This window comes from Equus asinus, chromosome 7 (assembly GCF_041296235.1).
Source record: "Equus asinus isolate D_3611 breed Donkey chromosome 7, EquAss-T2T_v2, whole genome shotgun sequence".
NCBI classification, from domain to species: domain Eukaryota; kingdom Metazoa; phylum Chordata; class Mammalia; order Perissodactyla; family Equidae; genus Equus; species Equus asinus.
The window spans coordinates 98,262,738-98,278,583 of record NC_091796.1 but is presented as its reverse complement, the minus strand read 5'-3'; the positions used below and the strand labels follow the sequence as shown (position 1 = coordinate 98,278,583).

Here is a 15,846-nt window from a genome sequence, read left to right as displayed (position 1 = left end):
AGCTGCAAGGACATCGGAGTTGATACACCGGCTCTCTTATTCTAGAGACGAGCCCAAGTTACGGCCGGCTTTGCACCCCACCTCAGGAATCTCAAGGCTTTCGGCAAAAGAGAATCCTTCCGTTCTCTGTCCCTCTCTGCTGCGTGGCAGCAGGTGCACCCTCAACCTCTCTGAGCCTCCACGTCCTCATGTGTGAGATGGTAGCAATTGCCCCGCCTCAAGCAGCTGTGGGGAGGCTAAAGAAAACAGGAAGTACGGAGCTCTCTGTCCTGCCTCTGAAAGCCTCACCTCGAACTGGAGGCCCTGGAGAGTGTGAGAGAGAGGCTGCTGGTGTTAGGAACACCCAAAGGAGTCAAGAACACTTGCTGCTCCTCCAGGCTGCCAGCAGCCCTCCCCTGAAACATCCAGCAAACCCACTACGGTGGGGTGGGGCTGCCGTGCTCCTGGTGTCTGCAGACCACACAGACTGGCCGCCGGCCAGCTCCCTGCGCTTCCTCCTGCTGCTCCCTGCAGCCCAGGGGACATCCTGGCCGGGCAGAGGCCCTCTCAGCCCAGGTCAACGCTGGAACCAGGCAGAGGACATCACTTTGGAGTCCGGCCGAGCTGGGTACCAGCCCCTCCCATGTCACCTGCTCCCCTGTATGCAGGCTCCCGAGGCCCCATCTCCTCACCTGGGAAACGGGGCCACACCAGCCATCTGGCAGGGCCATGCTGCAGACTCTAAGCTCCGCATCCGAGGTGTCGACTAAGGAGGTGCCTGAGGAAGGATGTGTCTGCCAAGTTCTGGGCTGAGGCCCTGTGTCTTCCTGTCTCACTATGAGATTGAAAGCTGCACGGGTCCCTCACCAGGTCTGCTTGGGTCTAAGTCAAGCCATCAGTTCAGACTGGTTTTATTGCCTTTCTCCAAGCTGCACTACAGCTCCACGAAAGTGGACATGCTGAGCGGAGCTTCGGCAGCCCCTCCTTCCAGTGTGTCCTCAGAGGCATCTCCCAGACTCCCTTGCAGCTGAAGTTCTGGATTCAAAATAGGTTCCCTAGGGGCCGGCCCTGTGGCCGAGTGGTTAAGTTTGTGCGCTCCGCTCTGGCGGCCCAGGATTTCATGGGTTCGGATCCTGGGCATGGACCTGGCACTGCTCATCAGGCCATGCTGAGGCGGTGTCCCACATGGCACAGCCAGAAGGACCCACAGCTAGAATATACAACTATGCCCTCGGCGGGGGGTGGGGGGGGGTGGGGGGGGAGGCTTTGGGGAGAAGAAGAAGATGATTGGCAATAGATGTCAGCTCAGGTGTTTCTACAGACAGTAGAAACAGATGTTAAAACAAACAAACAGGTTCTCTAACTTGAAAAGCAGAATTGCGGAGGGGCCGGGCTTTCTGCTGCTTGACGCACTGCCGTCTGCATGGCTCTGGGAGCTGGCTTTGCTGCCCCAGTGTGTCCTAGCCCAGGCAGTGGCTGAGTGGCATCAGAGACAGTCCCTGAGGCTTGACGAGCATCACAGGGTCCAGTGTGTGCTGCTGGGGGTGTGCAGGCACAGCCGGGGCAGCGGCCTCTTGGTCCCTGGATCACAGCTCTGACAGTGAGGTTCTGGAAACCCCCGGCTCCCCACCTCCCCAATTCTGGCGTGCTGGCAGGGCCAGCCAGTCCAGCTGGGGGAGCTCTGGGAGTCGTTGCTGGTGCCCACGATTGCAGAAGGCACCTAGGTCTCTGTATTAATTTCCATTTCTCCTCATCTGAGATAAGCTACAGCCATCATCTCCTGATGATGTTAGAGGCCCTTGTCATAGACACCCACAGGGATGCAGGCATGTGTGGGCTCAGCCCCTCTGCCCTCAGGACCAGCCTTCCTAGGGGCCACCAAAGCCATACTGGCCAGCACAGCTGACTGACCAGGGGTGGACACCGGACCTCTGGGCTGACGGCATTTTCTCTCGGGACTCTGGAATTCAGAGGCAACACCAGTGAGCTAAGTCAGGGAGGCTGGAACTGTCACAGGTCAGTCTGGGGCCACCGGGAGGCCACACTCTGCCTGTGGACCAACAGTGAATTTGAGAAAGCTGGTCTGCAGCCAAGGAGCAAAATGAGACAGGCTTGCAGAGAGAAGCGAAAACAAGAGCCAGGAAGAGCCTCGACCTCCCCTGAGGCTGAGTCCAGCCATTTCGCTGCTCTCAGGATCCAGGACACGCTCAGGGGAGCTCGTGCAGGTGTCTGTTGTGGCATCCGAAGAGGCTGCAGGATTGTAGCACGTGCCAGCACATGGGGGGTCCCGGGCCCCTTTGCCTCCCACCTCCCAGCTGCACTGTGCTGGCCCGGCTGCAGGGGCGTCTCGGAGGGGATCCCAGACACGTGGCCTGGACGCCTGGTTCTGTCTGGTCGAGACCACCCCTTGGGGAAGCCCCTGGCACTCGGTTTCCTGCTTTGGAATATAAGGCGGCTGGTCTAAAATTCCCAAGATCTCCCTTAACCCTAAGATTCAGAGAAAGTTTGTTGCTAATCACAGGTAACTTGGAGGAAAACGGCTTTCATTTAGATCGAAAAAATACTGAGGGGGCCAGCCAGGTGACACAGCAGTTCAGTTCGCACCTTCCACTTTGGCAGCCCCGGGTGTGCGGTTCAGACCCTTGGTGCGGACATGGCACTGCTTGGCAAGCCATGCTGTGGCGGCATCACACATATAAAGTAGAGGAAGATGGGCACGGATGTTAGCTCAGGGCCAGTCTTCCTCAGCAAAAAGAGGAGGATTGGCAACAGATGTCAGCTCACCAAAAAAAAAAAAAGAATTACTAAAAAAGGGGGGGAGATCAAAAATAAGAGCTCTCAGAAATTTATGGTAATGAATTTAAAAAAATGTTGAGCCTTTTTCTTCATTGTACTCTGCTAGCTATTTTTATAAACCACTCATCACCAGAAAGTGGAAATAATCCAAATGCCCATCAAGAGGTGAATGGATACATGCGGTCAATCCATACGGTGGAATATTACTCAGCCATAAAAAAGGAATGACGTACCGATCCACGCTACAACACGGATGAGCCTCAGAAACATCATGCTAAGTACAAGAAGCCAGTCACCAAAGGCCACACATCGTATGATTCCATTTATATGAAATGCCCAGAACAGATAAATCCAAAGAGACGGAAAGTAGAGGAGTGGTGGCCAGGAGACGGGAGGAGCGATGAGGAATAACTGAAAATGGGCAGGGGTCTCTTTTGGGGGAGGTGAAGATGCTCTAAAGTCGACTGTGGTGATGGCTGCACAACTTTGTGAACATACTAAAAGCCATTCAATTGTATACTTTAAAGGTGTGACTTATAAGTGAATTATATCTCAATAAAGCTGTCATATTAAACAGTAAAAAGTTCAGCCAGCGTTCGTTCTAATTTGGCTGTGAACTGACACCTCACTGCTCCACAAACAGTGATCGACAAGGACGCTTCTTTGAAATCCTGGCTTTGCCTTATGACACAATCTACTGAATGTGCAATTTCTCGTGTGGCAAGAGCAAGATCGTTTCCACCACAAAGCGCTGCGTGTCTCTGGGGGCCTGGAACAGCTGGGAACCACGTCCAGAATTTCACATGTCACTGAGCCCACAGCACCTGCAGCGTCTCCTCTGCTTTCGCAGCTGTGCCGAGGAGAGAACAGGGGAGCAGAGCTTTCTAGAGCTCTATTTCTGCAGCATCCCCCTTACCGGGTTTAGAGAGACTCAACCGACCCACCCGGACCGTGGGTCTCTCCTCCCACCAGGACCGTGCAGAACTGAGGGAGACGGGGGGTGGGTGGGCAGAATAAGGTCCCGAGCTTCCCGAAATCCGATTGCCTGTGTTGAGTTTGGTTACAATAAAGGAAGAGAGGGGTTAGTGTGCCAGCCAGGCCTGAAGAGGGCACGTCAGGTCCCCGATGGCTCAGAATTCAACTCACTTCAACAAGGTTTACTAACACAGACACACGTCACTTGGCACCCTGTGTACAAGCTAGAATTTGCTAACAACCTGGACAGAAGCAAGTACTTCCTCATGGCTCCAAAGGAACGGAGAGCCGGAACGTTCCATTAGGTGCCGACAGTGTTGTCCCCTAAGCACATGTGGGGTCAGAATGCCAGTGCAAATCCTGGCTCTGCCCCTTCCTGCTGTGTGACCTTGGGCAACTAAAGCTCTCTGTGCCTCAGTTTCTTCACCTGGGAAATGGGGACAATAAAAGTAGCCACCTTCAAGGGCTGGCACGAGGACTTGATGAGCTAATATGTGTGAAGCACCTCCCCAGGTCCACAGTAAGTTCTCACCAGGTCTGACCTCCTGTTCCTGTTCCCAGAACCTCCACAGGCCTGCACTCTGTGAAACCACATGCACCCCGCAGTCCCTCCACTGAAATGAGCTGAACCGCATTGTGGGTCCAGGGTACATATACATCTGAGGCCATTCACCCGCTCAGTGACAGGCCTGGGGCTTGTGGTCTGGGACTCTGCTCTCCACTGGACCAGGCCAGGATGGTGTCCACAGCTCAGGAGGCACAGGGTGGAAGAGTGGCTCCCCGCATAATGGCTATGTGACTTGGGAAGTCCCATAACTTCTCTGAGCCTCAGTTTTCCTCTCTGCAAAATGAGGATAATGTTAAGGCCTCCCTCACAAGGCAGCTGTGAGGGTTAAAGGAAAGTGCACAGAACAAAGAGGCAGTACTGCACAGTGGTTAGCACGGGCTGCCCAGGTTGGAAACGCTGCTTGCCACTTAGGAGCTGGGTAACCACCGGCAAGTCACCTAACCTCTCTGTGATTCCCTTTCCTTCTCTGTCTATGGAGAGAACCACTCCCACCTCACGTGTGGTGAGGATTAAATGAGGGAATACAGGGCATGGCATACAGAAGCCCCGTAAGAATCACCCATTTTTCACTTAGGGTCTAACACACAGCCCATCACCAATAGATGCTGGCTGTAAAACAGCCCAGAGGTGAGGACCAGCATCCCAGTACAGAGGATGCGACTTCCTCACCCATTTGGGGGCAACAGAGAGAAGCCCCGTGGGAGGACCAGGCTGCGGTCAGACTGTAAGTCAGCCACAAACAGCCTGCGTGCAGGGCATTCCCCGGCCGACCACTTCAGGGCAGTGCCAGGGCTGGAGGCCACAGCTTCCTAGGAGAGAGAACTCCTCCTCCCCCTCCTCTTCCCTGGCCAACAGCTGGCCCGGGAGGCCTAAGGACCGGCCTCCGTGCCCAGAGCGGGAAGAGCACAGGTGCGTTCGGTGCTGATGCAAATCCAGCAGCAGACCAGGCGAGCCCCAGAGCCAGGCTGCCTGGTGCCCTGGAACTCTGGTCAGGCAGGAGGGCAGAGCCGGGCTGCAGGCTGGCGCATCCACCTCCTCCGGGATCAGCGGTGTTACCGGGAAGGAGATGATGAACAAAGTGCACGGAGGGGTTATCTGCCTGCATTTGCCCCGCCAGCCTGGAAGCTCCCAGAGAGCAGACACCAGGGCTGTCCTGTGCCCACCCAGACCCCCAAAGCCCAGAAGAGTGTGGTGCTGTTTTCCACCGACTGGAATCATCTTGTCTGCAGTGTCTGCAGCCCAGTGCCCGCACACAGCAGTGCTCGGGAGATGCTGGTTCCTCTCCCCGACCCTCAGAGGACCCGGCTCCCCGTCTCCACTGGGACCCTCCTAGAATACTGTTTGCAGCCCAACCAGGAGAGGATACGAGAAGCTGGGGCTAACAGAAGCCATGGGATTCAAGCACAATGTGACCCGAATTCACACCTCCTGAGGACCTACTATGTGTCAGACAGTGCACAGAGGCGGCGGCCCATGATCTTAGTTACTACCCGGGGCAACCCCAGGAGGCAAGTGCTGTCGCCCCGATTTGTGGATGAGGGGCGGAGCTTCAGGGAGTGAAGCAGCTTGCCCACGGCCACAGCGCTGCTAAGTGGGAGAACTGAGATGCAAACCGGGACTCCTGGATGCCGGAGCCGGCCCCCAGCCCGTCTCCACAACACAGAAGAGCTGCAAGGAGGGCGAGGAAGTGACTTGTGGTTTCTAAGGGCAACATCTGGAAACACATCCACAGGGACACAAAGGGACACTTCTGCAGGGACACGGAGAGCCCCGGCCTAGTCCTGAGGACAAGAAGAGGCGAGCACTGGGCGGCAGCTCTCGGCCCTTGGCTCTGCTGCAGGCGAGCCCAGGGGAACATCCTGGAGCCTCAGCTTGAAGAGGGAGGTGGCCCAAGTACAAGAGGAAGTCCTGCCCCGCCAGGAAGAGCAGAGCTCCCCCAGAAGGACTCCCGGGTGCAGAGAATGTGGGAGCTCTCTGGTCTGAGCCCTCGTGAGAGAACAGCATCTAAGACCCTCACCCTGAGAGGTGACCCACCCAGAGTCCCCGCAGGGAGTAGATCCGACTCCCCACAGCCACTTCCCAGGGGAGCAGCAGGTCTGGGGACAAGGACGGGGGAGGGGGTGGTAGGCCCTGGGGTCCACCCCACCCAATCCTGCCAAACTCAAGGTTTTACGGAAATGGAAAGACGAGTTGACCTTACACAGAGCCGCCTTACTCGACAGAGTAGCGGCCACCAAGAAGGGCACATCCCTTCTCGGGCTTCCTGGAGAACCCTAGTCAGCGCGCAGCATCAGGACCAGGACTCAGATGAAGTGGCCCCATCGGGCCCCACCTCTGTAAAATGGGGATTCCACCTCCCATATCCTGGGGCCGGAGAACAGAACCCACCGAACCAGACCCCCTTCTCGGTCCTCCCCCAGCAAGCGAGGCTGCTCCCAGGATCGTGGCTGCTTCTCCCTCCCTGTGACCACACTCCAGGCCTCTCTGGTGTCAGGTCTCCAGGCCTCGAGGAAACCCCTTTGGTGTCCGCAGCCCCAAGTCCCTGTACTCGGCCCCACGTGGACTGGGGACAGGAACCGGGCTGGTGACGTGAGGATGTGGGGCTGTGGGGCTGTGTGGGGTACCCAGGGCTCCAGACCCAAGGCCCGTGTCGGAACCTCCTATGAACACAGAATAAGAAATGCTGGGTGGGGCCCCGCGCTGGGTCATCGCCTGGGGGCAGGCTCTCCTCTGGGTGGACACTGCCCTCCCATGATCTCACCCGCAGAAATCTCCTTCCTCCTGGTGTTTACAAACAGGGGCACTGACATAGGTTCCTGGATCTGGAGAAGACCACCCCTCCTCTCTGTGTCCCACACCCGGCCCCAGGGGCCCAGCTCCCACGCAGCGCAGTGTGACCTTCAGCCCTCCAGACAAGCTGGCTGAGCACGACCTCTGCTCCCACAGAGCGTCCGGCAGGTGTGCTGACGTGCCAGGTGGTGGTGGAGGCGGGCCGAGACACAGACCCCCAAGGCTTCTGGTCAGCAGAGGGGTCGAGGGAGCTGGGCTCCTGCGTGACCTCAGTGCAGGGACGAATTTCATTTCCTGGGCCTGCCTTTCATGTGGAAGAGCGCTGGGAGGTGCTGACCAGGGGCAGCTACTCCTAACGCGGCCAGGACCCAGGCCTCAGCCGGAGAGGGTGTGGAAGTGCAGATTCCCAGGCCCCACTCCCATGTTTGGAAAGTCGGGGTTTCGGACCCAGGCCCTGAGTTTTGGGAAGAGCCCCTGGGTGGCTGTGATTAGCACGCCCCAGAAGCTCTGACCCAGAGGCTCCAAGGAAGCCCCGTGACTCCCAGCGGAGCCCACATTTCCATGATGAAGCACAGTGGCTGGACATCGCGGCCCGAGCACGCCCACGCCACCCACCTGGGGACAGGAGTGTTCCCATAAAGATGGGGGCAAGGAACTGCACAGCCTCTCGCCCCCTACAGTCACCTCCCAAATTAGGTCCTCTGCGAGCCTGATGTTCAACACAGAGTTCTTTTCAGAAAAACATCAAGTTCTGGACTTGAAAATCCTAGAATTCTGCTGCCTCTCGCGATGGCAGGATGCCAAGGAAACCCTCCGAGATTGGGGCCAAACGGCAGAGGCCGCCACTTCCCGTCTCAGATTGCAGAGGAGTTTGGTGAAAGATGAAGGCAGACTGCGTGTGTCTGGGGACCCTCTCGCATGCGAACTCCTGAATCCATTCATTTGATAGACATTTAGTGAGACCTACCATGAGTCAGGCACGGGCACTGGGGACACGGCAGTGAAGGAAAGAGACAAAGATCCCTGCCCTGTAGACCTGACATTTTACTTGGGGGAGATACACAAGATAAGAAACACATAAAATACTTCAAATAGGGTGGTCAGGGAAGCAAGAAAGCCACATGGAAGCAGAGACCTGATGAAGGTGAAGGAGTCAGCTATATGCATAGGTGGGGAAAGTGCATTCTAGCAAAGGGCAAGTGCAAAGGTCCTGGGGCAGGAGCACACCTGGTGAGTTCTAGGAAGGACAGCGAGGAGGCCAGTGTGGCTGGAGCAGAGGGCACAGGAGGGGGAAGAACAGAAGCGGAGGTCAACAAAGAGCCGGTAGTGAGATGACACTGGGTCTCGGAGGTCAGTGAGACGGGAGGATGCTAAGAGCTCGGGCAGAGTTGTGGTCTGATCTGACTTATTTATGGGTAGGAGATGTTGTCAGCTGTATGAAGTGTAACCATGTAAGGACCATTTGTGGCCTTGGAATATCCTGTCCTGGCAAATAAGCAATGCACGGGCGAAACAGCGTGCCCCGGCTGGAGGGGGTGGAGACTCTGTGCGTGGCCATAAAAATAACGGTGGTGGTTGCTTTTCTTACTGCCACAGACAGACCAGCGGCCCTGGGCCCTACAGGGGTTCCTGGGACTTGCCACGTCCCCAGCGGGCCTGCTGTCGGGCACACAGGCTCCCCACGCTCGGCAGTCCCTGCGTCCGACTGCAGCTCTGATCCCCGGTTCAGCGCTGACGGGGTGACGACCGGGTGCCTCCTAAGCACCCAGTGACCCAGTGTGGACCCTTCAGAGCCGCCCTCCCCACCCTCACGGGTCCAGCTCCCCATCCTGAAGACCTGGGCTCGGTCCCCGTGGAGCCCCGCCCCGCAGAACTCACCGGGCACGGAGAAGGGGGACAGGAAGGCAGCCTCGACCGGCTCGGGCTCCGGGGGCGGCGGGGGCGGCGGGGGCTGCTGCTCCGGCTCCCGCGGAGGGTCTTCGGGGTTTTCCATGGGAACGTTCCCATTTTCGATGTTCTCGTGCCGCCCGTTCTGAAGAGGCTTGCTGCTCACGCCGTCCGCTGAGTTGATCAGCCTCTGTCGCTGTGGGGACAGGAGGCAAGAGCGACGCCAAGACGTGTGACAAAGTGTCACACTGGGGCTTTGTTCCTTCTACATCCACAGCCCTTAGAGGTTTCTAGAACAACACTCCTGGGTGTCGGTCTGCTTGGGAAATGGCCTGAGAACCTTGAGATAGACCCAAGTTTGCTCGCTTCCATTGGGACCGATACCAGGAAGCCCTGGGGACTGGTCAGAGCCCCGGCTCTCTCCTTCCTGTGCCTAATGACAGCCCAGCCCACGACACTGGGCGACAGTGGTCATTCCGGCCCCCCCAGCGGATGTTTAGAAGCCACCTGAGACAGTCACAGGAGAGGCCCTGCCAAGTTTAATTTGCTTTTTAGATACACCATGCAAAAAAGTGCACAGCTCAATGATGTTTTAGATCACGATGGAGAACGCTTCCTGCCCCTTAGAAGACGCCCTCAGACACTTCCTTGTCTCTGTGCCCCTCTCTCCAGATGTAACCAACGCAACCACAATTCTTTTATAAATATCAATTAGTTTTTCCTGAACTTGAACTTCATATAAATGGATTCAAACAGGATGTATTATTTTATACCTGGCTTCTTTCACTCAACCTAATATCCATGAGATTCGTCCATGCTAATGCACGAATCAGTAGTTTATTATTTTTCATGGGTGTATAGTATTCCCTTGTATAAATAACCCACAATGGATCCTTTGCCTGTGGATGGGCATTGGGTTGTTTTCCCTTTGCAGTTATTATGAAGAACGCTGCTATGAAGATTTGTGTACATGTCTTTTTGTGGACACATCCTCATTTCCCGTGGGTATTTACCTAGGCGTGGAATTGCTAGGTCATAAGGTTTTACACTTGCACAAGCAATGGATTAGAATTTCAGGTGCTTTCCATCCTTGGCAACACTGGTATTGTCCTCTTAATTTTAGCCATCCTGGTGGATGCGTGGTGGTGTCTAATTGTGGTTTTAACCCACATTTCCCCGACGACTAACGATGGTGAGCCTCTTACTGAGTTACTGGCCATTTGGAGAGCCTCCGCTGTCCAAGTCTTGCCACGTCTAATGGGTGGCCCTGAACCAACCCGTCCCCTCCCCGCCCCATCTCACTGCAGCTACTGACAAAGGCTGCCCCCTCCCCCCGAGCGGAAGCTGATCTTTCTCGCCAAGTCCGAGAGTTTCTGCCAAACCAGGGAAAGGCAGAGGCTACGCTCCAAGAAATCACCAGGTCTCCACTTCCCCGGGAATCTGCTTGCCCTTGCACAGTTCACCTTTATCTGACTCTCGTTACAGATATTTACGGGGCAGCTTGAGGCTCTGTGGGTAATGCTGGTCACACAACGGACACACATTCCCTCCAACGACTTCGGCAGGAGACCAAGCGCCCGTAAACGTGTCCCCAAGGCCACACTCTATAAGCGTGAGCCCAGCGCCCATCCTTGTGTTACTGGAAGTAAAAAAATGTCCTTCTCACTTAAAATGGAAGCATGCTATTTCTCTAAGAGAAAGAAGAATCGACCATTTAACTGCCTTCATGTGAGTTTTAGGCAGGGACTCCTAAATCATGAAGTCCAGGGTGGGGTAGAAATTTAAAAAGTTTTTTTCTTACAAGTGTGTCCACAACATTTAGCCTACCAAAAAGAGCAAAATGATCCATGCCTGAGACTCAGGCCCAGACCTGGAGGCACAGTATTGTGTTATCCAAGTAGGGTTAAATGACAGGTCATCCTTATAGTCAAAAAAAAAAAAATTAGGTGTGCAAAGACAGAATTGTAAGGAGGGAGTGTAACTTAGTAGCAACATGGATAGGGGACAGGGTCATGACTAGCTTAACAGCAATCAACAGAGGATTGTCCCTGGAAAAAATATCTAAAGCTATCTGAGGTTGTATTAAAAGAGGCATAGATTAGAATACAAAGGTGGTGACGGATCCACATGTAGAGAGAGACAAACAGGAAGGTTTTCACAGGAGAGTAACTAGATGGTGAGGACTGGAACCCTGCCACATCTGAGAGGATGGGAGGTCCCAAGGATGTTTAGACTCAAGGAGAAAATTACGGGGGTGCTGTCTGATGTTCAAAGGGCTGCCACATGGAAGAAGCAATAACAAGCAATTTGAGCAGGGGCTGGATATTACAGAGGGAATAAAGATATAGAAGAAGTGGGTAGGGGAGGTGGACTAGATTGACCCCTAAGAATCTATGCAGTCTCCCTTTTGCAGTCTAGGCTCAGAGTTGGGTCGGAATTCCTGTTCTGCCCTTATTAGCTGTGTGGCTTTGGGCAAATTACTTCACCTCTCTGATAAATTGGAGACTCCATCATCTGGCTCAGAAGGTCATTAAGAGGGTTAACGCCGTAACACAGGTAAGCACCCCGCACCTGCCTGGCGCACAGCAGGAGCTAGTCAATTACAGCTGGCTGGACCAGGTCCAAACGACCGGCATCCGGGTGTGAGATGAGGAGAGAGTTGTGGGGATGAAGGAGGTGGGGGACCAGCTAGGACGGCTTCACAAAGGGGGAGGGGAAACTGAGGGTGGGTGAAATTCTGGGCCCCTTGGCAACGCATCGCCGTGGCTGTGGGTGAGGACAGTGAGGACAGGGGTAGCCCTGGAGCGAAGGCAAAGCAGAGCCCTCCCTCCGCGCCCTTCGCATCCCCCCAGTACTCACCCCCCAAACCCTCCCGGAGGACGAGCAAATGAGGGCCTCGCCCCATAGGCATTTCTACCACCGGTTAATTTCAGCTTTGCAGACTTCTCTGTAACATTCTGGAATTTAAATGACTGAAGAGAAAATGAGACCAAAGGGTCTTAAGAGACAACCTCGAAACTGGGCGCTTTGGGGTTTTTATTCTCCCCACTCCCCTTCCAACATCAATTTCCCCAATGACACCGCTCAGCTTCCTTTCGGTTGTGCGTCACTGAGATTTTCAGAGCTGGAGGCCTTCCCGCCCGCCACCCTCAGACAGAGAAACTGAGGCCCAGGAAGACTGAGCGAGTTAACTGCTAAAACAAGGTTTTCCCAGCAGCTTCAAACATTTGGGGGCATGACAACGAGCACTGCGCCGGCTCACCAAACCCCTTTATGTCCCTGGCTGCATACGCCATGAAAAACACACTATATACCTATATCCCCTGAATCCTTACTAGTTGTTCAAACCCCCCTCCCACCCGCAGCGGGTACAATTATCACCCTCACAAAAAATGGGCAGGATTCGGTACAATTTCACTGATTTAAATTTTACCGATTTGGATCAAAATAATTCCGAAAGATTCCAAGCTTGCAATGTTTCCCTTTCTTAATACACATTCCACAGAGAGCGCACATTACGTAGGAAATTAAAGCAGAAATGATCAAAATGCAGAACCTTTCAGCAGCGTGCAATCTCATGCCTGCAAAGCACCAGTGTGCCAACTACCGGCTGTCAGCCATGGAAGCTTCCAGCTCTCTGGTAACCACCTGGGTCTGAGGTTATGGTCTGAAAACTCCAAGATGCACATCCGCAGCGAAGGCTGGGAAGCTGGGAAGCAATAAGCCTGTTAGCTTTGCTATACTGTTTGCACATTAAATAATATTCAAACTTATTTAATTTTTTTTCCAAATAAGAAAGAGACGAGGCACAAAATCCAAGCAGAGCAGACGGGTAAGAGCAGAAGGACGTCCCCAGAGGTAACCACCATTCACCAGTGTCTGTTTCCTCCTAGAATCGTTCTAGCCCTGGAGAACAGGTGTGTACACCTCTTGTTTTGACCTAAATAACCTTTTAAAGAAACTATCCATACTTCGGACTGGCCTTCTCCAATCAGTTTAACGCGAGGGCCTGAGAAAACCTTTCGTGGACCATCTCCGGCACGGTCTTCAATTGCTGCCTCCCTTCAATTCAACCCCCTGGGGCCACTGGCTGCCTGGGGGGGGATATTCGGCTTCTTCCTTAAACAGGTGCGGTGATCAATGCCAGCCCGGCAGAGGATGCCCTGGTGGCCCAACACCAGCAGTGTCCCGACAAGCCAGGGCCGCCCCCCACCCCATGCCCCCACTGGCTCTCACGGTCCTCTACGCACACTCACCTCATTAATGATGATCCTGCTGGCCATCCGCAGCCGCGTCCTGGGCCCAAACTTATTGGTGATCATCACGCGGAGGCCGGCCTCCGGGAAGCTGAACTTGGGAGGGCTGGAGCTCAGGACCTCGTCCACCATCACCACTGGGTTTTTGCCGTACGGTGGCTCCTCCTTCACTATATTGAGCACAACGCCAGGATTAGTGCTGAGATGCCCCTGGGGACAGCACCCAAGAGCTGGGCGGCTGACCTCCCCTGGGGTCTAGGACTCCCCGGGGCTGTGGTCCCAGCAGCGGCCTGGGAGCCTCGCTTCAGCTCCTCGCATTCGCCAAAGTGTGCCACTGGCTCCGGACCGCCGGCTGACTCGGCCTCTTAGAGCCCGTGGTCCCCCTGCTATAGCCCCTCATGGACAGACACCCCACACCAATCCTTCCACCAACGGATGCCCCCCCTCCTCTGGGGCCCAGTCTTGGCTAACTGCAAGGGTGTCTCAGTTCCTCCTCTTAGCCTCCCAGGGCAGCCCACCTATAGACAGGGTCCCTGCTGCCTCTCACCGTGACTGTGAGGGGATCTTCCCCTCCCCCTATTCCCAGAGGCTCAGACGAAACTTTACAAACTGACAAGGGCCCCCTGGAGTAGAAGATGCTGGAAAGCACCAGAGAGCTCTGGCTCTAAACTTGCCACGAGGCAACGGATCTTCTTTGAGGGACCACCTCCGCCCAGCACAAAAGGATGCCTCTAACTGGACAAGGCAACTGAGGCCCAGGAGGGGCGCCCGCTTGCCCGGAGTGCACAGCTCATGAGCTGCTGGCCAAGCTGGGTGTCTTCCATAAAACTAACACCCTCCAGCCGGGAGGCCACTCTCTGTGACCCTTTGCGTCCCCTCACGCGGCTGAAGAACACATCTCCCCACTCCTCGGGCCTCTTCTTTGCCACCTTCATCGACGTGCTCGGGGCTGGAGCCCAGGGGACGTGACATTTAACTCCAGAGCCCCAGGGCCTCGTCACAGAACCACCCATGGACACAGCACACCCGAGCAGGCCACCTTCCCCTCCGAGGGGCTGTCAAAGGGGACACGCCCGTCCCTCTGCACGGGTCCCCAGCTCCCGGCGAGCGTCCTTGCCCGCAGGAGCAGTCGAGAGCAAATTCATGCGAGTTAATGGCACAAACACAAACGGATGCACAGCAGACACACACACCCTCACCAGACAGGCAGCAAGGCCCAGCAGACAGGAGGCGCGAGGGTTAGACGAAGCCAGGAGGATCATGCATGGGCTGGACCTCTGACGAGGCGTGTGCTGGGCTCAGGGATTTTTTTTTTTACTGCATGTGTTATCGCTTCAAGGAAAGCAGCTTACTTACAATTCGGAAGAGGAGGAGTTAAGGAGACACAGGCCAGCAGAGATTGCCAGAGATGCTTAGCGTTGTGGATGCCCAGAGTTTGGGGCACTCTTGACGGCGGCCAAGATGCCAGGGTGTTATTTGGAGGAGGGTGTTAGTAGACGGGCTCCTGCTACGGGGGGCTTCGATGCTCGGGGCCCCTGGCCTTCAGGACGGCCCCTCTCCTGGCTGAATTCCGCGGCTCTGTCCCACTCTGAGAGCAGAAGCCCCTGTGCCCATGGCCCCCTGCCCCCGCTCTGCTGCAGGAAAGCCCAAATCTCTCCCTCCTCTGGAGCCTCCATCCCGTCAGGAGATGAAACCCAGCAAAGCAGCGGCAGGCTCCAGACTCCGCTCAGCCCATGGAACAAGCCCAGTCATAGGCACCGCTTGGAGCAACACCTGGGCTCAGAGGAGGGTGCCGATGGAGCATCAGTGGTCTGAGGCAGAAGCCACGATACCTGGCTCCAGGGCAGCTTGTCCTGCTGCCGTGCTCCAAGTGGCAGGTGGTAAGTCAAGGGGGGCTGCCCAATGACAGCACGTTTTTCTGGCTGTTCGGCCCAAGGCCAGTATTGCCCCCTCCCCTCCCTGCTCCAAACTGAAGCTGCGTCCGGGGCCAGGGCAGCTGGGAAAGGCCCCTAGTGGGCCCGGCCTGTGGTCAAGGTGACCCTGGCTGTCAGGCTGTGTGCAAGGCCACCTGACACCCAGCAGGAAGAGGCTGGACTCCCAACACTGGTAGGGATCGGGGCGACCCACCCCCCACCGCCCAGTCCCCGGGACCTTCTCTCAGTGTACTGTGCTCTGCTTTCTTGAGCAGAATTGAAGCATGATGTGAAAAATTTGTAGAAGTTTTAGGGAAAAAAACCCCCAAACAACAAAGACAGAACCAAGTTGGAGGACGCCATCTCCCAGAAAAAGAGAAAACCGGCCTGAGCTGATCTGGTGAACCGAAACGCAGGACCTTTAAGAACACTTAGGTCCATAAAGGCGCTTTATAAGAATGGTAGTAAAAAGGCACAAAATCTGGCAAGAGGTTGGGTTGAAATTCTAATTTTATACGGGAAACACCAAAACTGATAAAGGCAAGGTCAAAGCTGCATGTGCGCATGTGTGTTCTCGAAACCGTCTACCAGCCGGCCATCTCGGGCTCCCTTGGGTCGGGGGTCAGGCAGGGGCCTGCCTGCCTGCAGCCTGAGGGCCACAGAGAGCTCTGAGCTGGAAAGA

The 15,846-nt window shown here is 55.5% G+C and overlaps 1 protein-coding gene across 5 annotated transcripts in view; it reads right to left on the bottom strand.

The window, feature by feature from the left end:
• SLC24A4 (solute carrier family 24 member 4) overlaps positions 1–15,846 on the bottom strand; it is a 156,657-nt gene that overhangs the window by 32,323 nt on the left and 108,488 nt on the right. For all 5 annotated transcript variants that reach the window (XM_014832090.3, XM_014832091.3, XM_070514213.1 and 2 more), the window contains 2 exons: positions 13,252–13,421; positions 8,987–9,191 (listed from right to left, as the gene is read on the bottom strand). In XM_014832090.3, the coding sequence (XP_014687576.2) occupies positions 8,987–9,191; positions 13,252–13,421 (375 nt within the window). The remainder of the gene's footprint in view (positions 1–8,986; positions 9,192–13,251; positions 13,422–15,846) is intronic.